We start from the raw sequence: 26,919 nt of genomic DNA, 5'->3' as shown, positions 1-26,919 counted from the left end.
CTGCATTTCAGCTGAAGGGCATACGGGCACCTGCTCACTCACTGAGCTAAATCAGTGCCCTCAAATCTAAAGAGGAGCCTTATCTGCTAAGATCATTTACAATCATTTAATGCTAGCATGCTAGTCCTTCCACCAGTCTCCTGTCAAAGACCGGCGGTTTATCCACAATGTGCATGCATAAACCACCAGAAAAGCCTCACAGTTTGCCCAGCTCACCCAGCTCCAGCCTTTGTTAATGAGACACAGACACACCCATGAGAATGACACACGCTACAGATTCCAGTGGTTCGTAGTCAAGCAGAGTTAAGCCTGCTTCAGGAAACAATAGCCACATAAAGATGGCAATAATTGAAAGAATGGATGCAAACAAGTGAATCGATATGACACAATCCTGCTTTGAGCTGCAAGGAGAGGGGTCGCGTTTGCTTTGGCATGTTTTAATAAATGTCTTTTAAAGATTTCACTGGGCAAGCACTGCCTGCCTAGCTTACCCCGATGGAAGGCCGGTAATATAGATATAAATACATAAGAATTATATTTATATCTATATGAATGGATAGGTAAATTGTTAGAGGTTGCAGCCACCTGCTGTTTAAACCTTCTGTTTTTGAGGGGCAGCCAATCAGAAGAAAGTTGGCTTTAAAGGATGGGAAGCAGAGCTGAAATGGCTTGTTTCACACAGGATGAACTGAGGGGTTACAGCAAGGTTGCAGTATAAGATGAAGAATCGTTGTGAACTGTGAATAATGCAAATCGAGTCTGATAGAGCCCAAGAATAAAATATATGGTCATAACAGGCTATTTTAAAGCATCTCAGCTGCTAATTCTGTCACTACGTGCCCCCCTTTTCCTGTTGGATATTAAAAAGTTGCTTTTTTCCAGTGATTTTTTTTTTTTATCAAAACTCTGGCAGCTTTTGTAGATTATATTATCTTTTTTTTCTTTTTTTTTTTTAAGTGAAAATCAAGCATATGGTAGTGGTTGGTATTAATCATTGAATCAGTCATTTGACTGCAAACTGGAAATGGACACAGTTATTTCTAAAGGTCAGGGCTGTTGCTGTCATGTGTACCGTGATGTGGCAATATACTATACTTCGCCAGTGGAGGTGTGTGTGTGTGTGTGTGGTGGGTGTTGGAGCAGCAATTATTGCTTTGTGGCTTACCATTAAAGAATGGGTAGGAATGAAATGAAAATCAGTCTATTCACTTTAGAGCTATCCTATTAGTTTAAAAACTGTGAAGGCCTAATTACTGTGTTTTAATAAGTGCTGAAAAGCACCTGAATACAGACTCACGCTTTTCACAGGCTGCTGATGATAAAGACTTTCTTTATGAATATGCGAAGGAACTGTGTCAATGGAAGATTTGCATGCCACAGGAAATACTAAAAGCTCCCCTTTAAGCCAGTTCAAGACCTAGCTAAGTCCCTGCACTCAGGCTGCTGTAATGAAGTCTAAGCCATCACAATACTTCCTATGTATGTAATATTCATTGCTCACTTATTCACACTTCTCTTCTGTTCTCCCACTAGCATACGCATAGCCTTGGACAGGCTATGTGTGTAAATAATGCATAGCTTTTTGCCTTGGATAAGTGCTCAGCAGTAATCAGAGTAGCATGCCAATGAGAAATGGAGAGAGGCTTGTTTGACCATGAGCTTGGATGAGGAATGTATTGTTAACAGCTGTGTAGGTGAACTAACAGACAGTGATATCATCAGTTCATTAAGCTGCAAATTAGAAAAATACTGTGTCATATAGAAACTACAGATGGAGGTGAAAGGATTTATTATAAACACTGTTTAAATTACTGCGTTAATTAAAAGAAAACTCCACTGCAGCGTGCCTCTACTGCCGGATGTAAGTATCCACTTTCAGCATACTGTGACAGGGTTATCGGTCAGTGCCAGAGAAAGGGAGATGTTTTTCCTGAATAAAACCTGTATTTTTCACTGGGGGCTATTTAAGGAGACACTAGAGAATCATGAATAGATCATTAAATCTCTGCATTATTTCAGCCCTGGACTGCAAGGTGTGATTTGTGAGGAGGGAAATGTAAAGCAATCCTCCAGTGCTGAAAATTGTTGACATGATGAGAGTAAAGGGGTAAAGGGGTGGCTGTAGCTCAGGAGGTAGAGCAGGTCAGGAGGTAGAGCAAGTCACCTACTGAACGGAAGGTTGGTGGTTTGATTGCTCTCCGACGCAAGCGTTGGAGTGTGAATGTGTGTGAATGTTAGATAATAAAAGCACTTAGCTTAGTTAATCATGGAAGTGCCGGTGTGTATGGGGTAAATGTAAACATGTTGTGTAAAGCGCTTTGAGTGCTCAGAGTAGAAAAGCGCTATATAAGAACTAGTCCATTTAGCATTTACTGTCAGTTGGCGAGTGTTTGCAGATGTAAATATTGGTGTATGGCCCTGTTTTCACTCCGTGTAAGCTGGATCATATGAGTTGGAGCCTCGGGGCAGGGGTGAGGAAAGAGTCAAGGGGGGGAGGCTTTATGAGACGGGGGAAAAGTGTCACATGATACGTTTCATCCTGATCCAGGCCAGGACGGCAGGAAAGCAATTAGTGTCTTACGACACTGTAGGCTGAAGCAGAGACATTTATCACAAGACTGTGAATTGCTCCACCTCCTCATTCACAGCAGCTTGAAGTCTCTGATTCAAAGGTGACACTTGTCCTCTAATTTTAACAGCTTTCAGAGACCATACACTTAAGAGAAGAATACAACTTATGTTTGATGTTTTACAAGTTGAATTGTAGAAATTCAGTACCTAAATCCTCTTTAGCAGCAGCGATCTTATGGTTGCAGTGAGTTCTTTGCCTTACTCATCCCTTAAACTTCACTAATGAGGTACATGGGAGGGCTTTGTCCAGCAAATTACTTGGTATATGGTTTGGTTATGATCGAGTAGTGACTGTCTCTGGGATCATAGTGGCTCTTGATTTGTATTTGGGGAAAGCTGAAAGAATAAGAAATGGTGTGAAATTCAGGAAAAGGCAATCAAAGCAGATGAGGAAGAAAAATCATTTCATTGGCAAGATGGTATTCTGAACAGAGGGGAGGAAGAAAAATCCCTACAGAAGACCCACGGGTCATCTAATAAACCTTTTTTTTACAACCCTGTTAGGGGCACTGTGTCCCTGGCACCAGGATGTAATGTCATAGGAGCTGCAAGGTGTCTGCCAGATGAGAATGATAAATCTTTTTGACTGTTTCATACCATGGCTGTTGCCACTTGGCTACTGGCTGGCTATAATTTCACTAGGTCATAAATATGAAAACACCACAGGTATCTTGCTCTGCTCAACATTCAGTATATTTTGATTATATAACACCTTCTAGTTTCTGGAAATGTTTAAGAATTTGGTTTCACTGTATAGAGAAAAATGTCAGTTGTCATTTTTTAACCTTCTGCCTAACATGTAGCTGGATAAAGTTTTTCTCTGTTTTTTTTTTTTTTTTTTTTTAAATTTACAACCCAGACCCCCACACCCCTGTCTGCTTTAGGATATATGTGTCTCTCTCTCTCTTTATATATATATATATATAATTTTTTTACTTGCATGGTGCATTGTGTCACCACCACCTCTCTCCTCCTCCTCCTTTCCTGTGAATCTTAATGATTGGCCATACTCTGCAGCCCTTTTCTCAGAGCATCACAATCTGCTGCAGTGAACCACAGCCTACACAGTTCCTGAATGAACGCAGTAGGTTCAATCAGATCATCATTATCACGGTTTGTGAATGATGCAGAGCTTCACGTGGTGTGGCTTTTCACAGTGGAGCATGTTTAAGCGAAAATCCTTGTGAAAATGTATTCCTTTTGAGGCATTATTTGTTTTTTTTTTTACAATTTCAAAGAGCTGAACAGCAGCATGTCACGACTGCAGTGATGACGATGATGTCATATATGGAGATGGAGATGCTGAAGTCACTCTGAGGACATAACGGCGGTAACTTGGCTCTAGCTTTAAGCTCTTCCTTTAGAAAAGAAGCAGCATTGATTAGTATTGATGTATCCTGAACTGAAAAACACAGATTTAGTACTTGTCCATTGATATCCTTACATCTACTGTATTTTCATTTTTTCTGTTTGAAATACTTCAACAATTGTATAATGTTACAATAACAAAAATTATTGCGACTGTGTGCAATGAACTTGCGATCTTGTTGCCTTTGAAATGGTTGCTTCAAAGACGGGGACCACGTCTGTGGTCACTTAGCAGTCAGGTTGTGTCTTCAAAGCCACTTTGGTGCCTCAAGATGGCAATAAAATAGCAAGAAGGCTGACTAGATCTGTTATTAGTTTGCAGTTGTATATGGTCACACAATGTAACGTGTTTGTGTCAAACTCTGCTCTCCATGTGCCACTAGTCAAACCATGGCAGTGGCAGACAGGACTGGGGCCCTTTTTTACACGTCTGTAGAAATATTATTGATTGGCAAAATACAGAGAATGCATATTTTATGGTTCACGATTGGGTATTTAAAAAAAGGTTTTCTCCATTGTTGTGAACGAAGAACGGTTCAGTTGGACATTATATGCAATTTGTTTGTGATTAACTGGTGAATTGTGAAAATTGTAAATTTGTTGTCTACATGCATAGAAATTCACATCAGCTCCCTACATTCAGCCAGAACCTCACAGATTTAAAAAAGAAATTAAGAAATTCATCCACAGATGGTGACACTGTTGGCAATTTAACTGCAAAATGACATGGGCATGGTCAACCTTGCGTTTATATTGGAATATAACCAAAATCTAACCAGCTGACAGCCAGTTGAGTCCCCTTTTGCAAAGAGATACAGTGCAGACAGTTTGCGCTCATTGGGACAGAATGGCTAGCTTGATTGCACCTCCTTGCAATCTCCTTTCAACTCTTCCTAGTTGCAAGAGGGTTGCAGTTCAGACTGGACCGTTTGGAGGCCCGGTTCTAAACTCCAGGCCCTCGTCTTCATAGATCTGAGAGAAAACTCAGACATTCATGGCTCCTATATGATGAACCCTGCTGACTTTTGGAGATCCAATTTCTTGCTTATATTGTGCAGTTATCAGGTCATTTCTCTCTGCCTTAGCTGTACTTTGTGTTAGCAAATTAGCAAATGTAGCACACCAAGGTAACAGTCAACATTATACCTGCTAGCAACAACATATTAGAACTGTCATTGTGAACATATTAGCTTGGCAATGTTAGTATTTTCCTCAAAGGACCCTTGTCCCTAAGCCACTAGTATGGCTGTAGACTCTTAGGCTTGTTAGGCATTTACTTTAATATTGGAAAGAATGTATTAAGATAAGTTGATCCATACTGAATGCAATACAAATATTATATGTTGTTAAACAATAATAAATCCTGAATAACGAGCAAGAGCAGACATGACTGGACCTTCAGAGAAGGACAGTGATGTTGCAAATGAGGAGAGGTATCTTGGGATACCTCCAAACCTTCCTTACAGCCTCAGTTGGTCCAGTCGGCACCACCCCTCCAGTCCCTTTAAAAAAGCAACATCCAGAACTACCAGATGTAAAATTTTCCTGTCCTATTTGCTAATGTAAAAGCTGTTCTTTAAGAATAAGTAGCAAGAGCAGGGAACTGCGAGATACTGTGACCTGATGTCACCGAGCTGTTATGTCAGGGCAGCAAAGTGACAGCGGGACAAGCTGGAGAACCACGAGCACAGACGCTTGTATGACAGACATTTCTACCAGTTTTTTTTTTCTTTTTCAAAGCCAGTAGCAAAGACTGTCATGTTCACTGTTCATCCACCCTTTCCCTTCCTCTGCGTCCCTAGAGTGGCAGTTACATAATTCAAGTATTCTAGTTATAAATGCACGTTCAAGATTTGCCACACATTGAGCACAATCAGCTCTTTCTGTCTTAGCTGCTGTTTAGACAAGACATTAAGACAGCCAGTGTGTTTAGCCTGCTTCCTGATAGTTATTAGTGGGGGATCCCCATCTTTAACTTTCCCAGTGTCCTGATATCGTCACATTCGTCACTTTCCTTCCTCTGGGGCTCAGCATTTGCACACTCCCTGTCACTACAAGATCCTTTGGCTGTGTGGTGTTTTAGTGAAGCACTCTTACTGAAAGTGGCCTCTACACTCAAGTATTCATCAGCACTTGAACAAAAATCAGAAGTGTGGTCTACAAACTCTTGGCTCCCTTCAGCACATCATGTGTCTTGAGTAGCTTACTTGGGAAAACTGTGCATTGGGCTTGTAGCTGCAGGAGAAAAGGCCTGAAGCCAAACTGCCTTCTTTAGTTCCTTGATTATTTTCTGCTAAAACTGGAACTAAGATTCCATGTAGCAGTTTTTGTGAGTCACGGAAAGTCTGAAGGTGGATGCATGCTTCAGCACTCTTCTTATCTCAGAATCAGAAGAATCTTTCCAACCACCACAATATTTTCTGCAGCATTTGCCCCATTCCCACCCCCACCCCCACCCTACCCCTACCAGCACCACATATCTGGTATTTGGCTTGTTCTTTTATAGTCTATCTGGATTGAATTATATTCCTAATAAAGTGGTGAAGCAAGCCTTTGTTTCTTGGAAGCTATGCCATTCTCATCTCCAAAACAGTGTTCTGAAGCCCCCCCCCCTTCTTTTTAACATTCATTCAGATACATTTTATTTTGCAGGATGGATCCTTACAGCATTTATCTTTCAGCTACATTTCCAGGCTTTTTACTCCAGTGCCCCCATCTGGTAGAAACATAAACTGCACTGTGACTCAGATTCTGTCTCTTTTGAATCATTTGTCTGCCTGTCGATGCAATTTAAAGTGTAGTCTTGGGGTAATTTGTAGGAAGCAAATCTTTTGTGTATAGCTCAAGGTGGTGCAGTGGCTGATTCTGGAGTTGGTGTTCCATATCCTGTTAACGTTACACTATTTAAAATTTGCATTCATTTCCTGAGAGGCTGGACAGAAGAGCTGTGGTCCTCAGTGACACTGCTGCTATCCTTATTTTATTTATTTATTTTTTTAACACCCTCGCCTTTCACTTGACCCTTCGTCATTATCTCTGTTGCTATGACAACCCTGTGTCTGGCTGGTGAGATGGCAGTATTCGTTCTGTGTGGCAGACAGGCAGGCAGGCAGCTGTCCCTGCTGAATCCTCTTATCGCCACCAGGGGAGGCTGAGCAGGGATGAACAAATTAACCACAGACTGTGTGTCTGTAATGAAGTCTCAAAAAATGGTGCAAAAATTATAAGAGCTAGTTGTTTTGATGATGACTGATGACAAATTGTAAAAGTCTCTAAGTGGGGTTAGAACTAAAAGTATGCCTCACTACTTAAATTATTCTGTCTCTTCTGTTTTAAGTTGACAGCTGTGTGGGAGACATTCGTTTCATATACAAATTCTTGTCTTGTCTTCCACAGAGATCTTAAGGCTGGAAATATTCTCCTCGGGGATGATGGTTCAGTGCAGATTGCAGGTATTTACCCCAAAGGCAACACCGCCTTTCTTCTGCTGTCATTAGTGATCGGAGTTAATGTGCTGCAACCTCATTTATTGCTGCGTCTCAGTGTGTTTATGCGCAAGAGCTGTAGTCTGTGGAGGGAAATGAACTCTCTCGACAATACCATTATTGACTCGTTGCTTTGGGCTATTTGTCTGTTTGTGTCTCCGTTTTCTCTTCATTCAGACTTCGGCGTCAGTGCCTTTCTAGCCACAGGAGGTGACATCACTCGAAATAAAGTGCGCAAGACTTTTGTGGGAACACCATGCTGGATGGCCCCAGAGGTTATGGAGCAGGTCAGTCCTGGTCTAGAAAGAAGTAGGCGGGTGATACCCAATACTTCAACCAACTTTTTGCCAGCCGGTCGCAAAGCAGACATTTTTTTTTTTTTTTTAATTCGTTTGTAGACTGTGTTTTAGAAATGTGCCATTCTGCTCCACCACCACCAGTAAGGCAGGAGGAATTAAATTACTCTGACGGGCCGAACAGGTTCTGCTTTGGGAATAGGTTAAGCAAATAAGACCGTTACTAGTTTTCTTACTGCAGTGTTTTTAGCAGCAATAATAATGACATGGGATTAAACAGGGGTATCAGCCACAGCCTTAACAACCACAACAGTACATGCAAAAAGTCAGAAAAGATTTGCATCTTGTGTACAAAATGTTATCTCCTACTGCTGGAAAGGAAATGTTCTCCACAGAATCGATAGAGAGAAGCTGCTGTAGGTTCTGTTCTGCAGACCTATCTAGAACTAACAGTGAGGAGTATTGCTGATCACTATATCTATCTCAAACAGGTGAGGGGTTATGATTTCAAAGCGGATATTTGGAGTTTTGGGATCACGGCCATTGAGCTCGCCACAGGAGCTGCACCTTATCACAAATACCCACCGATGAAGGTACAGTGTATTAAGGTTTCACAGTAATTGATTAGTGAAAGTGAACAAATGTGACATTTGAGTAAAAGTTTCTCGTATCTTCAGGTCTTAATGCTGACGCTGCAGAATGACCCTCCGAGTCTGGAGACCGGCGTCACAGACAAGGAGATGGTAAAGAAATACGGCAAGTCCTTCAGGAAGATGATCTCACTGTGTCTACAGAAGGACCCTGAGAAAAGGTGCTTATTATATTGCCTCTGCATAAAGTACAAAATACAGTCAGTTTATTATAACTAGTTTATTATTGGCAACCTAAAAGCTGAATCGGTCAGATTAACAGAACTAATTGAGTGTCGCTGCTTCTTTTTCAGGCCAACATCCTCAGAGCTGTTGAAGCATAAATTCTTTCAGAAGGCAAAGGTAGGTGTTTGAGCTGCCTCTGAATCTTTTGCACAGTGAGTCAGCAGCATCTCTTCTTCAGGCAGCTCTTAAGCTAGTTGATGAGTAAAGATCTGTGCCCACTCTAGTGGTTGTGTGTGTGAATGGCTTCAGCTCAGCCTTTGCTATTTATGACTGGATGGATTGTTTGTAGCTCGTGAAGTTTTCAATTGAAAGAAGAAGGCTTCACTGTAGGAATTTGGGGTATGATGTGTCTCAAGATGAAAATAAACCAGTAAAGGTTTGTGATTTTTTTTTAGGGCACTTTTCAACTTGTCAGTGTGACTGACCCAAGCTGAGGTCATTGCAGCATTCCTCTCATTACTGGCCACACAGATCTTTCTAACAAAGGCAGGGATAAGCAGTCTAACACCACCGTCCCGCTGCTCAGTACCCAAGCAGCTGGAACATCTAGAATGCTGGCTCAGCAAGTCGCACACCCCAAATACAACCTGGTTGGTTTGCTGGCCACAATCCCTGCCTGCAGCAATTACAGCAATGCCGTGTATGTCCAGCAGAGGGCATGCTTTCAGTCTTTTATAATGCACTGTTGATCCTGCAGCAACTAGTTTCAAACAGGCATATATGAATTTATCTGCTGTTCTGCTTATGAAATCTTTTTTTGTAATTCTCTTGCAAACAATAATACTTAAAGAACATGTTATACCTAAAAACACTGGCTGACCTGACTCTCAGAGGGAGACTGTTTTAATAAACTTACATAAGAAGGTGGCTCACGGCTTGTCTTGGACTCACCAAACTACAGCTAGTAGCCCTTATTTTGATGACCTCAGTGGTCTCATGGACCTTGGTAGTCCTTGCTAGTACTGGGTTGGACCTCCTTTTGAATTCAGTCCTAAATTAACCCATAATAAGCTTTTGTTTGTCCTCACCAAACTTATGAAATTACTGGACTTAATCAGGTGATGAAATAAACAGATGTTGATGACTGTGGAGTAACAGCGTTGTTTATTTTTCCTCCCATGACAGAACCATGAGTATTTACACGAGAAGTTGCTTCAGAGGGCGCCAACAATAACAGAGAGGTCAAAAAAGGTAAGGCAGCAAAGGTTTAAACCTGTAGCTTTATCGTGCTTTACTGCTATGAAGATGAGCTCAGGTGTGTTCATCTGTGCGCGTCAGGTACGTCGAGTGCCAGGCTCCAGTGGCCGGCTGCATAAAACAGAGGACGGCGAATGGGAATGGAGTGATGATGAGCTTGATGAAGAAAGCGAAGAAGGCAAAGCAGCTGCTGCAGCCATAAGGGTAGACTGAACCCCCCCCTTCCCCCCTTCACATCACACATTAACACTTTATAGTTGTGTCCTTTTGTGACTGTGCTCTGTTTGAATTGTCATTCTGTGCAGTAGCATGTTTGCCCATGTGTCTCACCTTTGTGTGTATGCTCTGTCCGATGGCCAAGGAGCAGCAGGTGAAGCCTGTTAGTGCCCCCAGGCGACAAGTGCGCTTCTCCTACCCTCTCGAGCTGCCTGCATCCAGGGTTGTTCACTTGCCACCATAATACAGATGGCATTCCCCTAACAAGGAAGGGCTCTCGCGTGTCAGCTGGGGAGCATGTGACGGTGTCAGCGTGAGGGCTGCGCCTCATGAGAAAAAGCCTTTGGAGACTGGAAACAGTTAGATATTAAATTTTATCTTTAGAGCTGTGTCTCATTTTAATGAGGGCTTAATGTGCATCAAAGGTTCATTTAAATTTTTAACTGAAAAAAAATCTGCACACAAATGAGCTCTTATCCTTTTATATAAGGCTTAGTTTTAACTTTATGTAACTTCACACTAGAAATCAGCAGACTGCATTATGGAGTGGGTCTGTGTGAAGGAAAACTTTCCTGCTTTGTTTCTGAGCAGAAATCTGGACATGCTATAGACCGCATGCGAGTGGAATTTGACCCACAAGTCATTCTCATCAGAATCCATTAGTCAGGACTGTAGGTGTCCTTTCTAAGAGTGTTTCACATGGGAAGAAGGCAACTGTGTAGTTCTCACAGAAGTGTTACATTTTAATTGGATCCACATTATCTTCAACACTCTGCTTTGAGAGATCGTTATTTAATCAAAGGAGTGAGTCACCTTTCCTGGAAGCCATCTGTATTTTTAATCTCTTTTTAAAATAACTTTTTTTTTTTTTTTTAATTTCTACTGACCAAATCACACTTAATTAAAACAAGGCAGGTTGCTTATCAGCCTTGTAAGTGATCATTAAACACACTAATTACCATCAGGGAAATAAAATTTTGTAGTATCTGCACTTTTCTCGCTGCTTTATAATTGGCTACTTGATGGCAAACTGAACTTTCACCGGCTCTAAGGCTCTAAAACATCAATTGTTGGTCAGTTATTCAAACACTTCATATTTTAATACCAGCCTGAAAAACTCCTCTGCCCAAAAGTGTAACTTAATGTCTGCCTGTGCTGTACAGAGTCATACAGACTGAATGTGCAGTTGCTTTCTGTGAATCAGAAACCAGATTCCTGAGCTGATGTGATTTCTGACATCAGACCAGATGCTTTATTATGTCCTCTCAGTAAAGTCAGTTTGTCTTCATGTCTCCATGTTTTTTTGGAGTTGGATTAAACGTAAACTTTTTCCTTTATTTTTCGCAGGTATGCAGTTTGACTGTGTGTTAGAGTAACTTGCCTGATTTTGAATTGACTCATACCGCTTCTCTGCTTTTCAAAAACTAAAACAACTGTAACGGTCAAATGTGTTATCACTCGTTTATACCTCGGTCATGTTTGTTTGAATTTCATCGTGCAGTATTTATAGCGATATTGTAATCATTCTGGGAAATTAAACTGAGACGGTGGAGGTGGCAGAGCTGAAGATATTAAGGTTTTCATTGGGAGTGAGCAGAATAGATTAGAAATGTGAGCATCAGAGGGACAGCTCAGGTTGAGAGGTAGAGAGGTACGTTCAAGATGGGATTAAAAGTTCTCCAACTTCATCCAGAAAACCTTTCCTGACTTAAATTTTGGACCCTAGCGCGTATTGTTAGTACTGGTTACCCCTGTTCCCAATCTAGCTGATATTATAATTAACTGTGTGGACAAATAAAGGAGGAAAGTAAACGAGTGCGCTGCTTTAATCAGTTTACTTCTTTTGCTTTCAGTGTGATTTTTATTTATTTATTTATTGCATCAGTGTGGGTTTTTTTTTTAAATAAATAACTCCATCTTATTGACGTTCACCTCTGACTGTTACCTTTTTTTTCTATTTTTAACAGTCACCAAGAGTGAAGGAAGGATCACAGAATTCAGAGGTGAGTTTAAAGGCTGATTTTCTGCATTAGCAGTGATGTCGTTCCTTGGACTTTGGATTTTTTTTTTTGGTGGAGAACGTAAAAGGGTAATCATTTTTCTTGATTACCTCGGTGGTTCCTAAAATTTGACAATATAGAATAGACAAGAATGAGTTTTTAGGTATGTTCAAGATGGGATTCAAAGTTCTGGAGCTGCATCCAAAAACTTTGACTTAAATTTGGAGCCTGTCCCCTTCGGTGTTTTCACCTTGGTAGCAGTCAAATTTGAATCAGATAGGTTTTTGTACTATGGGTGAAGTCACATTCACAAATCACTACAAATAAACCTCATGGTGTTCTTAGGAGAATAGTCGAACTTTGCCAAAGTCAGTGAACGTCTTAAAATATGGGTCAAAAAGTGAATCAGTCAACCAATTTTCTTTTCAGGTTTTCCAGACTCCTGAGCCTTTCAGTAGTCATCTCCAGCCTATGCCCGCTGGTCTAGCTGAACTACCTCAGGCTGCAGGTCAAGCTCCACTGCAGCCCACACCAGTCACTGCTCAATCTACTGCCCAGGCTGCATCTCCCACACCAGGAGTACCTGCTGCTGCTGCTGCTGTTCCCCCTCAGGCCAGTCTCTCTAATACTTTCCCATTATATGCTTTTATTTAAAGGCTACATGTATACCTATCATCTTCTAAAGATACAGTTTGCCCATCTTTCTTGTAGGTTTGAAAATATTGTTTGAAACAGCAATTTTATTAAAGTTACTACTTTTTATCTGTTTCTACAGATTCCAGCTCCCTCAGGGGAGTCTACAGCTCCAATTAGTTTGGTATTAAGGTTAAGGTATGTTTCCTTATTAAAATAAATAAATCAGTAAATCAGGCCACCTTCTATTTGTACGTGCACCTCTCATTTGCGTTCTTTCCTTCAATCTTCCCTTCAGAAATTCAAAGAAGGAGTTAAACGACATCCGCTTTGAATTCATGCCAGGGAGAGGTAAGTGGATGTCCCAAAGAGTTGTTGTCACATTTTGCATAATCAGTAAAAGAAACTGACCGTTTATGTATTTTGTTAAACACTTGTGGTAAATTGGCTTTCTCTCAGTGCAGCCCGAAAAGCACATGGGTGCAACAAAGTACAAACAAGCTTATTTATAATGTAAAGTGCTGAGAACAGAAGGTGCTGAAACTGCTCTTTTGTTTAGTGTTTTTAGCAGTAGGAGCGCGAGTGGAAATCACTAAGCCGCTGTTGTGTTCTGTTACGTTTTTGCTTTTTATTAAACTCTGTTGTGTTGGCCCACCTGTCACAGTTGTTGTCTCGTGTTCGGACTTTTCAGACACAGCAGATGGTGTGTCTCAGGAACTGGTGTCAGCAGGCCTGGTGGACGGGAGGGACTTAGTAATAGGTCAGTGATTTCAAACGTACCCCTGCCATGCTAACAAAATAGTTTTTATTTCCCTCACTCAGCATGTTCTGAAAGTTGAAAATTACCTTTTTAAGGGGGAGATTTTTGAGCCAAACACGCCTGTATTCCAGCACATTTACTGCACGAAGCACGCGCTCCACGAGACTTACTGCGTAGCAGCTTATGCAGGTGATTTAAGAAAACCTGAAAACCTTTTTGAGGGCCTAAACATGCTCAGAAACATGACATGGTGAAATTCTAATGGTGTCATGTGTGGCTTTTCCAAAATGGCTCTATAGCGCCACCTTAAATTCGACCCCCACTGCTGCATTTCACATACATGTATGAAATTTGGTACACATATGTAGCATGTCAAGATGGATTAAAAAAAATCCTCTCTGAGCGATGCCCTACACCCAACAGGAAGTCTGCCATTTTGGACTAATTAGGCAATTATTGCGATTTCCAGCCCTCGTATTTTTTCTAAGTACTTGTAGATTTTTGGTGGATCAACTTCATAATTGGTCAGAAATATCATGTTTTATACTTTGATGTACTGCTCCTCTCACTTTTACCCCAGCCACCTCAAACGTGGTCTGAATAACCATCAGGCCTTGATGATGATTCAGTGCAAAAATTGTGAGTTTTCGTTTAACGGCGCACCCTGGGTGCAGGCTGATTAACAGCTCACATCAATGCTTTCAGCTTTAATTGTAAAATCTTATTCTGGTTATATGATTATAGACAACAATTAATATGCTTTGCTTCTGATGATTTTCCCCCCAAAAAATGGAACTCAATGGGGAAGCATTATGTGTGTCCACTATACTAATGGGAAATAGCGCAGACTTTTTGGACATGCTGTTGGTACCACTAATGCTTAATTAATACTTCTGTGGTGAATTGATGTAGAGCTTATGGCATTTATACCTGCTACATTCCTAGGCAGGTGCATAGGGTTTCAGAAGCATTTGAGTTTACAACATACCTGCGGTGTAGATTTAACACAGAAGTGTAAATTTCCTGTAACCCACATAGCAAGCCTTATTATAAAGGTATTTGTGTTAAAATGCTCTAAAAGGCAACATAACAAATTTAATTCAGTGCCTCAAATGAGCTGAGGTAGAGCATACTCGGCAGCTGTAGTCGGCTAATGACGTCCATTTGTGGGTCAAATTTGCCAAACCCCTGAAATTCATAACTTTCAGTCATATAAGGTTTTGAACTGGAGAGTTATTTAAAAGAGAGATAGAGAAGTTTGAAAAATAGCTATAGAAATCAAAACTGTTGTTGATGAGTGGATATTTTAACATGAGAATGCTCTGAAATGTCTTTGTCAATTTCCAAACCTATGTTTGGACCTCTTAAAAATGTCTTCTTTCTTTTCAGTCGCCGCAAATTTGCAGAAAATAGTCGATGAACCTCAAACCCATAAAAATGTCACTTTCAAACTGGTGAGTATAAAATTTTTCACTCTCTCCTTTCTGGCTAGAGATGCAGTTAGTTGTATCTTTAGTCTGAATAAACTTCAGACATATATATAGGAAATGATTAGTGGCTCCATAGTGTAGTGGTTTGCAGATCAACTTAACAAGCCAAAGATCATCAAGCCAATCCTGTGAGGAGACCCAAATCCCTTAGTGCAGGGTTGGGCATTTAATTTTCCCAAAGGTCCACATGAAAAACTGGGACTGTTGTGGAGGGCCGAACCAATAATCTGAACTTAATTCTGCTCAATATTAATTTTATCTCTTTGCACGCTTATCGGTGCGGCCCTCCACAACAGTCCCAGTTTGTCAGAGTCCCTGCCTCAGAGGTCACACACTCACTTTTACCTGGTACTGTCAGTTGGACTACAGTTTATTATTATTATTATTATTATTATTTATTTATTTATTACCTGACTTTATTGCTTTGCTGTTGTAAAAATGTTTTTGTTCATCATTTTTAAGCCGTCCCACTTTCCTTTTTCAGGCTTCTGGAACCGAGGGATCTGAAATACCAGATGATGTCAAGTTGATGGGCTTTGCTCAGCTCAGCATTAGTTAGACTGATGATCTATCTGGAACCGTGACTTGCCTAAAAAATGTGAAATAGAAAAAAAAAAAAAAATAGTTTAAATGCATTTTTTTTTTTTTCTTTCCATGGCTGTAAAGAAACCACTACTGCCAAAGAGAACAGTACCATTTTTGTCACCTGTAGGATTTTGAAATGCTGCCTTGTTGAATTTAGGTGGTCAGCTGAAGTATCAGAACGTACAGTATGAGAGTCACTCGAAAAAAGTTTACAGTGTATATGTAGAAGGATGCAATTATCAACAAGAAACTGTTTTCTTTACCATTCTGGTCTCCCTCATTCTGCTTTTTTCTTTTCTTTTCCTCTCTAATGTGATGCATTTGCACAATCTGAACTAACAACTCTCATAAGTGTAACAATGCCTTATAGTCATCAGAACTACTGAATGCACGTTTTTTTTTGGGGGGGGGGTGGCATCCCCGGTTAGCGTATGGAGCATTTACGTTGTCTGAAATGCACAAATGTGCTTTCAGGTGCAAATGCCAAACTTTTTACTGCAGCTTTCCACACCAAATAGAATTAAAATGTTTGACATTCTCGTGTGTTCAGATATTTTACTGAGTGCTGTTGTGACGTTGCAAAACAAATGTGAGGCCAAATTTCTTCCTTCAGAAACAAGTGAACACAATATCACAGTATCTTTACATTAAAAGGTTGGTCATATTCTTTATATTTTCCTATCAACAAATAAGTTCTTTCCTAAAGCAGCTGAGCAACAGCCTTTTTTTCTTTTTTTTTTTTTTTTAGATCAAATTTTACTCAAACAAAAAGTAAATAATACCCATGGGACTATTCAGCTCTTTATTGATACATAAATTCTCTGTGTTGCATGTGTGCTGTGATTAAATACCAGAAGCAAAGTATACCTGAGGCTTTGGATGTGCAGACAATGCTCTTTTTTTTTTTTTTTTTTTTAAATCAATTCATTCTTGGGTTATGTTATGGGATTTGATGACAATAAATTGCCCAATAAATAAAATTGAAATATTTCATACAATAAAATTTAGGAGATGAACACTTTTTTTTTTTTTTTTTTTATAAACAGTGCTTCTCAAAACTCCAGATTTGCTGCCTCCTTGTTGTGATTGTTTGTTGAAATAAGTGTAAAGTAAAAAGTTTCGCAGCAGCTGAAACCACGTGTTTGAGCAGATGTGTCCGTCTGTTGGTGTTGGTGTCTCTATGGAATTGGTTTTCACAAATTCTTGTTAAAAAGAACAATTAAATACATATTTGTTTATGTTGATGGATTCTAACTACTTGATTTAACCTCTAGTATGTAAATAATATTTGGCTTTGATTTTTTTTTTATATTCTGGGTGTTTCACTCTCGGCCTTCTTTCTCTTAAGACACGATTGGGGATCATTTGGCTGCGTGAAGGAAGACGACGACACTGTGTGTTAGGCTTTAAATTTGTTTTTTGTTTTTTTTTGCGGGACATGCTGTTGGTTTCTCTGTCCTGCGGGATCATTTACTCATCAACAGTTTTCAGCTTTTAACTTTTTTGCCTTTTGAAAATGTTGAACATATTTTACTGTGGCACTGTCCCGCTGCAACGTTTCATGCCTGCCTACCTTTAAATTTCCCCAAATTTCGAGCTGAGTAGCAGCAAAAGTGTCTCTAACGCTTAGAAAGTACCAAGTGTGTTTACAGGAGCTAGTCATCTGAAGTTTTACAGCTGCTTTGCCAACATTTTTGTTTTTTTTTTTGTTTTTTTTTTTTGAATGGCTTAAATGAACATTTTCCTTCAGTTTTGAAGAACTCAGCTGTGATTGTAAACACGTTGAATGATCAGAACTGTACTTTGAATTCAGATGTAGAGGGAAAAAAAAGGCTGTTTTCAGATTGTACCTGTTCAACCACACTCTGGATATTTTTGTGCATTTATGTCCATTGATGACATGGTGTGATGATGAATGTGCATATCGCAGTTACTGGCACCGGCGGCTGCAGAAGGTTCATTTACAACTCTGCTCTTATGTGTAGATCTGAAATGCCAGCAAGGTTTTACTGTTTAATTTGATGATGTGGTAACTTCATAACCAGATGCCATAGTGAACGAACCTGAATGCATTTTTTTTTTTTTCCGCTTGCAGATAAAATCTTAAAAGGAAATATTTGTATTTTGACTATAAACATGTTCAATTTTACGCTAGCCTTAAATTGAAAATGACCAAGTGTATTATTTTTGTGTGTGTGTGTGAGAAGTTTTCCCACTCTTTTTGGTTCTGAGTCAGACTTTCGCTGTCTTTGAAATGTGCTTCCTGTTACTCGTGAAGACACCTTAAATAAAGACGTGCAGGTGTGTCGACCCAGGCTTCTCCTCAAAGGGAAGCGACAGTCAGCCCACCCATTGTTGCACATACGTTTTCAAACTGCAGTATTTAGTGCCATTCTCCTGGTGTAGTCTGCAGCTGACTGCACACAAGGACAGGATTAGTGTGTATGAGCCCTGAGAGAACTCTGTGTGTGTGTGTGTGTGTGTGTGTGTGTGTGTGTGTGTGTGTGTGTGTGTGTGTGTGTGTGTGTGTGTGTGTGTGTTACACAGATTGAGCCCTGCTTTCAGCAGAGTTGAAAATCTAATGGCTTTGTTCTCATCCTTTCTCAGACAGTCCCACTTACACGCAGTCTAACTAAACTGTAGCAACAGAACGGATGACCGGTAAAAACACTTTTGTCCAGGCAATAACTAATCAAGGCTGTAAAATATTTGAAGTTTCCACCTGTTTGTTGTTTTTCTTTTTTTCATTCTTTTGTTTCCTCTGATTTTGATTGTTTTGGAGTTCAAAGCATGTTTCTTGATTATTTTTAATCAATAAAGAATGAGCATATCAGCTTCCTCTTAGAACTTTGTTGTTTCTTTTAAGGTGCAACACCACCTGTGATTTTTAAATAAGGTGTGGGCCAACGACATAATAAACTAAGGCATCAGGACTGATTCCAGATCTGTGCATTTTCTCTTATGTTTTTGTTTTGTTTTCTCTGCACATTGTTATTGTTCCACATTTTATATATACACAGGTGCTGGTCATAAAATTAGAATATCATGAAAAAGTTGATTTATTTCAGTAATTCCATTCAAAAAGTGAAAGTTGCATATTACATTCATCCATTACATACAGACTGATCTATTTCAAATGCTTATTTCTTTTAATTTTGATGATTATAACTGACAACTAATGAAAACCCCAAATTTAGTATCTCAGAAAATTAGAATATTACTTAAGACCAATACGAAAAAAGGATTTTTAGAAATGTTGGCCAACTGAAAAGTATGAGCATGTACAGCACTCAGTACTTAGTTGAGGCTCCTTTTGCCTGGATTACTGCAGCAATGCGGTGTGGCATGGAGTCGATCAGTCTGTGGCACTGCTCAGGTGTTATGAGAGCCCAGGTTGCTCTGATAGTGGCCTTCAGCTCTTCTGAATTGTTGGATCTGGCGTATCACATCTTCCTTTCACAATACCTCATAGATTTTCCAATTAAGAACAGGGATACCATGGTCCTTAAACCAGGTACTGGTAGCTTTGGCACTGTGTGCAGGTGCCAAGTCCTGTTGGAAAATGAAATCTGCATCTCCATAAAGTTGGTCAGCAGCAGGAAGCATGAAGTGCTCTAAAACTTCCTGGTAGACGGCTGCGTTGACCTTGGACCTCAGAAAACACAGTGGACCAACACCAGCAGATGACATGGCACCCCAAACCATCACTGACTGTGGAAACTTTACACTGGACCTCAAGCAACGTGGATTCTGTGCCTCTCCTCTCTTCCTCCAGACTCTGGGACCTTGATTTCCAAAGGAAATGCAAAATTTACTTTGATCAGAAAACATAACTTTGGAGCACTCAGCAGCAGTCCAGTCCTTTTTGTCTTTAGTCCAGGAGAGACGCTTCTGACGCCGTCTCTTGTTTAAGAGTGGCTTGACATAAGGACTGCGACAGCTGAAACCCATGTCTGCATACGTCTGTTCGTGGTGGTTCTTGAAGCTCTGACTCCAGCTGCAGTTCACTCTGTGTGAATCTCCCCCACATTTTTGAATGGCTTTTGTTTCACAATCCTCTCCAGGGTGCAGTTATCTCTATTGCTTGTACACTTTTTTTCTACCACATCTTTTCCTTCCCTTCGCCTCTCTATTAATGTGCTTGGACACAGAGCTCTGTGAACAGCCAGCCTCTTTAGCAATGACTTTTTGTGTCGCCCTCCTTGTGCAAGGTGTCAAAGGTCGTCTTTTGGACAACTGTCACGTCAGCAGTCTTCCCCATGATTGTGTAGCCTACAGAAGTAGACTGAGAGACCATTTAAAGGCCTTTGCAGGTGTTGTGAGGTAATTAGCTGATTAGAGTGTGGCACCAGGTGTCTTCAATGTTGAACCTTTTCACAATATTCTAATTTTCTGAGATACTGAATTTGGGGTTTTCATTAGTTGTCAGTTATCAAAATTAAAAGAAACAAACATTTGAAATATCAGTCTGTGTGTAATAAATGAATATAATATACAAGTTTCACTTTTTGAATGGAATTACTGAAATAAATCAACTTTTCATGATATTCTAATTTTATGACCAGCACCTGTATAATATATAATTTTTTTGATTCAGTTTCAGACTGGGTTTGCTTCTTTGCTCTCAGTTCCTCTGGGATTATTGTCCTCACTATCTTAATGCATTTACAACCTGTTTTACTATGTCCACTTTCTCTTCTCTAAGCATTAAAGGGCTACTTCATCGGGTTACTATCAGATGTGTTTAAAGCAACGAGAGTGAGATGGCTTCAAAGTCATTTTTCAATTAGAAAAAGGATTTTTCTAAGTTGACCATCTTGTCAGTGTCTGTAACTATCCAAATGTAAAGGTTGCCTATGAGCTTTATAAGGGAAATGCTGTGTAAGCGAGGCTCAGACTGGGCAAATATCCAGGTGGACTTTGTCTCTAAATCACCACATTGACAGTCTGGGATGACTTATTTTTCCAGGAATTCAGGAAGCTATCGAATCCTACATTTTTCCTATCTGGCTTCTTTTGGGGGCAAAAATGCAGCATTTCCTCTAGAAATGGAATAAACATGCCTTTTTAAACTTGTTACATTTAACACAGAACTCCATTATTGATGTGTTCTGTAAACCCAAGCTGAGGTAACTGATGAAAATGTGTTCCCTTATAACAAAGAATTTCAGTGAGTGAGTCAGTGTATCCATGCTGGGCTGCTTTGATCACATCAAATATGGTACAGCTACACTGGCATGAGTATTGCAGTTATGAGGCCTTTCCCAATTGTTACTGATCAAATTCTTAAAGATTAAAGGGTGGCATTATGAAATAGTTCTGTAGATGTTCCTGCAGCTTTTGTGACTTAACTTTAAAGTTACGTATGGATTTGAGGTTAGCATATCCATACATTCTCCCATCTAAATATTCCAAAAGCAAGACTTAAGCTGAGAGTTGGAATCGGAGAGAAATTCATTTAGCAATACATCACGATACCAATCGTATCACATTATGATACATCATACATCAGGAAAACTTCCTGAAAAGGCAGTAATTACTGTATGTGTATCATTAATAGCCCTGCGACCTTTACAAAACCCTGCCACCAGTTTAGTGTTTAGTCTGCTGTATTTATTCTTTCAGTTCTAGTGTTATTGTCCCTGCTTTCATTTGGATGGTGTAATTGAGGCATCACTGTCTGACTCCATGACAGCTACTGTACTGACAGGTAAAGACCCGTATCACATCCCCTCAGCTGTCCTGACCTTCAGAATAAAGAGCTATATATTTTATTATTGCTTTCATAACATAATCTGTTTCTCTGTCTAATCATCACAGAAGTTTAATGAAGCGCTGTAAGAGGCTCATACTGTCATTCAGTGAGAAATGAGATGGAAAGGAAAAAACTGTAATGATAAAGTGTTGTTATTTAACTTTAGATTTAAAACTAACCAATGTCCTGTTTTAATATTGAAACATAATCAAAACCCGAGGCATACTAATGGATCACATTTGGCAGTATACAGTACCTCGGCAGGCTATTATCAAGTTGGGAGGTCATAAAAGCACAGTGATTACCAGCTTAAACATTAACCGAGTCATGTTGATTGCTTGTGGCTGAACTCTGCTTCAAACCAAATCTTTCTCATTTTCACTTGAGGCTCTGAGGACTTTTAGATGCAAATATGAGCAACTTTGGGCAGATTCTGAAGGAGATTGACACCTTTGGTTTATTTCAGAAACGTTTGGTGGCTGCATTATGCATCCCAAGCATATTTCTAGCTTTCGACGTTATCGGCCAAGTGTTTACAGGCATGAGCTTCCCGCACCACTGCAACACTGACTGGATTGCAGAGCGTAGGCCCAACCTGACAGATGCCAGGCAAAAAAATCTCACCATCCCGGTGAATGAGAACGGAGAGTTTGAGAGCTGTGTGATGTTCACACCTGTGGATTGGGATTTGGAAATGATTGAAAAATATGGGATCAACACGACAACAGGATGCATTAATGGATCAGATTTTGAGGCACCCAATGGTGCCTCCAGCATTGTGACAGAGGTAAAAGGTCCTAAAAAATAATATGTTATTGATTTGACTGTTAGAAGAGTAACTCTCAGCCAAAGCGTGCTAACTTTTTCTTGTCTGATATAACTGACTCCTTTTGGCTTGATTCTTCACAGAAGAAGTATGTCTGAGAATACTGTAAGCTCTTCTTTTTCCCTGCTGTCAGTTTGACCTGGTGTGTGGCAGGAGCAGCATGATTGAAGCCTCACAGTCCATCTACATGGCCGGTCTTCTGGTTGGAGCACTAGTCCTGGGCTCCATGGCTGACAGGTATAGACCGTTATATAATGTAACTGAGCATTAGAAATGGATTAAATGCAAATCAGCACTGAACAGTGATTCTGATATTGTAAGAGAAATATGAGTTTCTGCATTTGAAAGAGGTTGCATGCAAATTTTACAGTGCATTTGTTAAATTGGTCTAAATTCTAAGGGAAAAGATCATGTGTATCATGTTTGCACATTAAAACCAAGGGTCAGTGAAATAGTTCTTCTTTCTTTTCTCTGTAGGTTTGGTCGACGCTTTGTGGTCCTGCTTTCACTCCTCTTCCTGATGCTGTTTGGTGTGGGTGCTGCTTTCTCACCCAACATCTATGTTTATATAGTTCTCAGGTTTTTAGGTGGCATCTCAGTCTCGGGCATTGTTGCTAATGCATTTGTAATAGGTAGGTACAATGTTCAGTCACAGCTGAATTTAATGCCACAGCAGGTGTACCCCTGCAACCACAAAAATAATAAAGAAAAATTTGTAAAAAAAAAAAAAAATTGAAACATTGATTACAGGTAAATATCAATGTACAATATTTCTGGCAAATTATGAAAATTCATCAAAAAAAAGTCAGAAATTGAAACTCCATCGCCCTTATTTTGTAGAAACCAAAGAGTTTCAGTTTCAGAAGATTTCAAATAAAAATGTCCAATGACCAAAATTTTTCAGAAAAATAAATGAGCTGAGCAGAATTTTGTCCACTGGACACATGCCTGCTAAACAATACAGGAAGCCAAAAATTATTCCTTTCCTGCTCTTCTATTGTTGAAGGAGGAGAATGGAGTGATTCTTCCAAGTTTGCTTTATGCACCATCATCTGCCATTCTACTTTTCCTCTCGGACTGATGCTGATGTCTGGTGCTGCCTATCTGATCCGCAACTGGAGGAGCCTGCAGCTGGTGCTCTTCTGCCCACTTATCCTTGTTCTGGGTATTTTCTACTGGTCAGTGGCCACTTCAGTCACATTAGATACTTATTACCAACATCTAATAAAACAACCTTAAAAATGTACATTACAGTTTATGATTCTTTTATCTAGGATTCTTCCAGAATCAGCTCGCTGGCTCATTACCCAGGGCCGGAAGAAAGATGCTATAAAGGAGATCCGGAGGGCAGCCAGAGTGAACAAGAGAGAGGTCCCTGAAGGACTGTTAGAGAAGGTGATCAAACACACTCTGGCTTCAACCAAAATCAAAGACAAAACAATCCTGAATCACACTTGCTTAAAAAATGTAATTGTTTAGCTGGAGGATGAGACTTCAATCAAAAGAGGAAACATGTTGGACATCTTCAGGATATCATATTTGAGAAAACGTGCTCTCATCATGAGCTACATCTGGTGAGTATGATTTTCAGCCACTACAAGCTCCCACACCTATGCCCTTTCCTTTGTGGATTCATTGAAAATGGCTCTCATGCTTAACAGGTTTGGAACTAGTCTGATGTACTATGGACTGAGCCTGAATGTTGGCAGTTTTGGTCTGGATATTTACCTGACGCAGTTCATCTTTGGTTTGGTAGAGCTTCCTGCACGCCTGGGCAGTTTGCCCGTCCTCCAGCTCATCGGGAGAAGGATCGGTCAAGCCGGCATGTTATGTTTCGGAGGTTTAGCTTGTCTTGGGATCCTTGTTATACCAAGAGGTACTTAAATGGGTTTTTTCATTTGTAATGTGACTTGAAGAGGTAAATCTGTTAAATGTTAAGTGTAGCAAGAACTGTACTCTACAGTGTATGTGCCATTTCCCTTAAAATATGACTTTTGCTGTGTTTGATCTGGAAATGTGTTTCTTGTTTGTCCATCAGACCTTCCCATTGTAATAACAGTCATAGCTGTATTGGGAAAATTTTCTGCCACTGCCAGTTTTTCCATAGTCTATGTTTATACGGCAGAATTATATCCCACCAATATAAGGTAAGGCCTTATAATCATAACATGCCATTTTTTTTTTTCGATCCAGTGAGTTTGTTGATGGGTTCATTGTCTGTACTTGTAGGCAGAATGGCATAGGTCTGAACTCCATGTTAGCTCGTGTGGCGGGCATCCTTGCTCCTCTGATCAGGCTCCTGAGTGCCTACCATTACACCATTCCCATGCTGATCTATGGAGTCATCCCCATCGTTGCTGGAGGCCTCTGTTTGCTACTGCCTGAAACCCGTAACGTTGAACTTCAGGACAGTGCTGAGCTTACGTAAGTTACCAAACTCCACTCACTCCAAAAAAAAAAAGGTCTAAAGAATTTTTCATAAATACTATGTGTTTTTATATTTCAGAAAGCTTGATGATGGGGCTGCTGAGAATGGCTCTTCGACTAAAGAGGACAAAGCAGAAAAGAGCACAAAACTCTGATTTATATGGTGAAAAAGATTTCACACTTTTTTTTTTTTTTTACACTAGTTTTCTAAGTTAATGTGCTGGCAACTAATTGGTTTGTATGCAGTTAGCTAAAATAAAAAAACTTTTTAACATTTTAATTTTGGTAGTTACAAACTGTTTTAGTTGATCTTGTTCTTACAAAATGTATATACTATTTGAAAACATGGATGTATATGCACTATATTAAAATATATATATTTATGTATATATAAATTGTATTTGTATAAACTGTAGATTTTTTTTTCCACCACAACCCCTTTGATACTGCGTCTTCCTGTGTAGTCTTTACCTTACAATATAAAGTGCCTTGAGGCAGCTGTTGTGATTTGTAACTATATAAATAATATTGAATTTAATTCTCCCAGACCATGTAAAAAATTAATGCAATATCAGCTTTTTTATTACAAAAAAAATACCAAAAAAAAAAAAAAAAAAAAAAAAAAAAAAAATATATATATATATATATATATATATATATATATATATATATATATATATATATATATAAACTGCTTTAACTGTGCCAAAGAGGAAAAGCAACTAAATGTGGACTATTAAGCATTTGGTCAGTGTCTTCTAAGTCTCTGTTAATTTACGATTTAAAAATGTATCAAAATATTGATTTATTTTGCCTCACAGAAACCTGTTGCATCAATATGTTAGTTTCTTCTTTTTCCCCTTTATCCCCAAACCAGTTGTGGCAGATGGCTGAGCCTGGTTCTACCTCAGGTGTCTTCCTGTTAAAAGCAAGTTTTTCCTCCCCACTTTTACTAATAGAGGATTGTCTAATTGTTGGTGTTTTATTTTTAATATTGCATAGTCTTTACCTTACAGTATAAAGTGCCTTGAGGCAGCTGTTGCTGTGATTTGGTGCTATATAAATGAATCTGAGCAGAATTAAAATGAATTGTTGAACTTAAGTGAATTGATAGCACCATGCTGTCACTTTTGTAAGTACTCTGACAGCATGGTGTTGGTACTCCTTGATGAAGGTCAGTCCTTTCATGCATTAGAATGCTCCAGTGACAGAGAAGAAACTGTCATTTGGACAAATGACAGTTGTTTTGTTTGCTTGTTTGTTTGTTTGTTTTTAATAAACTGTAAAAAGAAAATAGCATTAAGGCAACTGTGTGCATATGCATGGCTGGTCTGAGTATTTCAGGAAGTGGTGCTCTACTGGGATTTTCCCACACAATTATCTCTAAGGTTTGCAGAAAATGGTCCAAAAAAAGAGAAAATATCCAGTGAGCAGCAGTTGTCTGGGCAAAAATGCCCTGTTGATGAGGGCAAGCTTTGAGCTGATAGGAAGGCAACAGTAACTCAAATGACCACTTGTTACAACCAAGGTATGCAGAAGAGCATTGATGAATGCACAACATTTTGAGCCAGATGGGCTACAGCAGCAGAAGACCACACCAAAGAGGACAGGAAACAGAGGCTACAATTTGCATGGGTGCACCAAAATTTAAAAAAATCAAAGGCCCAGGCTGGTGGTGGTGTAATGTAATGTACACACACACACACACACACACACACACACACACACACACACACACACACACACACACACACAAAAAAAAATAAACCTTAGATTTTAGGATGAATCGCCTGTCAGATTGGCATAAAATGGTGGCTCTGAATACTAGAACACACAATCTTCATTTTGAAAAACCTTTTTGTCCCTGTCGGGTTATGTGGCTTTGTGACTAATGACAAATACATTTGTAATTTCCAATTTTGCTCGCCATCCTTTGAAGTTGCAGATGGCATGTCCTCTGAGTGAATGCCCCTTGAAACCTGTCCTGTACAGACTTACAGTTTGATTCTACACAATATACCAAAGATCCCAAATGGATACTGTGTAAAATAAACTTATATTCTCTTAAACTTGAAAGTTTTCTAAACTCCCATTGTTGCATCATGATAGACAAATAAGGTTGGGCAAACAGAACTTATTTTTATAGATGTAAAAAGAAAAGATGTTGAAGCTGAAGCATTTCTTGAAGTTTATGAGCTGCTTGTGTAATCTTTCCTGAAGTTCTCTGGTAGAGATGGCCTTCCTATTGGTAATTTAGCATCTCCTACAAAATAAAAGATTATTATTTAAGCAGGTTTGTTGGAAGTTTTATTTTGAAAGAAAACATATTCCCTGCTAAGTCTCTCACATTCCGTTTGCACTCAGTTGTGTTTGAT

The 26,919-nt window shown here is 39.5% G+C and overlaps 2 protein-coding genes across 2 annotated transcripts in view; both read left to right on the top strand.

Moving 5' to 3' along the window:
• Positions 1-15,557, top strand: part of oxsr1b (oxidative stress responsive kinase 1b) — a 39,222-nt gene extending 23,665 nt beyond the window's left edge. Inside the window, exons 5-18 of the mRNA XM_030756991.1 lie at positions 7,396-7,451; positions 7,662-7,771; positions 8,272-8,373; positions 8,458-8,591; positions 8,724-8,772; positions 9,781-9,846; positions 9,934-10,056; positions 12,036-12,071; positions 12,498-12,680; positions 12,844-12,899; positions 13,000-13,052; positions 13,393-13,461; positions 14,851-14,915; positions 15,436-15,557. Coding sequence (XP_030612851.1) covers positions 7,396-7,451; positions 7,662-7,771; positions 8,272-8,373; positions 8,458-8,591; positions 8,724-8,772; positions 9,781-9,846; positions 9,934-10,056; positions 12,036-12,071; positions 12,498-12,680; positions 12,844-12,899; positions 13,000-13,052; positions 13,393-13,461; positions 14,851-14,915; positions 15,436-15,510 — 1,177 coding nt within the window. The 3' untranslated portion in view covers positions 15,511-15,557. The remainder of the gene's footprint in view (positions 1-7,395; positions 7,452-7,661; positions 7,772-8,271; positions 8,374-8,457; positions 8,592-8,723; positions 8,773-9,780; positions 9,847-9,933; positions 10,057-12,035; positions 12,072-12,497; positions 12,681-12,843; positions 12,900-12,999; positions 13,053-13,392; positions 13,462-14,850; positions 14,916-15,435) is intronic.
• A 6,146-nt stretch (positions 15,558-21,703) lies between these two features.
• slc22a13b (solute carrier family 22 member 13b) lies at positions 21,704-24,726 on the top strand. Its single transcript, XM_030757025.1, has 10 exons — positions 21,704-22,078; positions 22,251-22,354; positions 22,595-22,749; positions 23,124-23,295; positions 23,392-23,512; positions 23,597-23,691; positions 23,779-23,993; positions 24,156-24,264; positions 24,347-24,541; positions 24,624-24,726. Exons 1-10 carry the CDS (start codon positions 21,704-21,706, stop codon positions 24,697-24,699), a joined length of 1,617 nt encoding a protein of 538 aa, XP_030612885.1. The 3' UTR covers positions 24,700-24,726.
• The last annotated feature ends 2,193 nt before the right edge of the window (positions 24,727-26,919 follow it).

The sequence above is a fragment of the Archocentrus centrarchus genome, chromosome 20 (genome assembly GCF_007364275.1).
Source record: "Archocentrus centrarchus isolate MPI-CPG fArcCen1 chromosome 20, fArcCen1, whole genome shotgun sequence".
Lineage (NCBI taxonomy): Eukaryota > Metazoa > Chordata > Actinopteri > Cichliformes > Cichlidae > Archocentrus > Archocentrus centrarchus.
The sequence above is the reverse complement of the archived record's forward strand: the minus strand, read 5'-3'. Positions and strand labels throughout refer to the sequence as shown.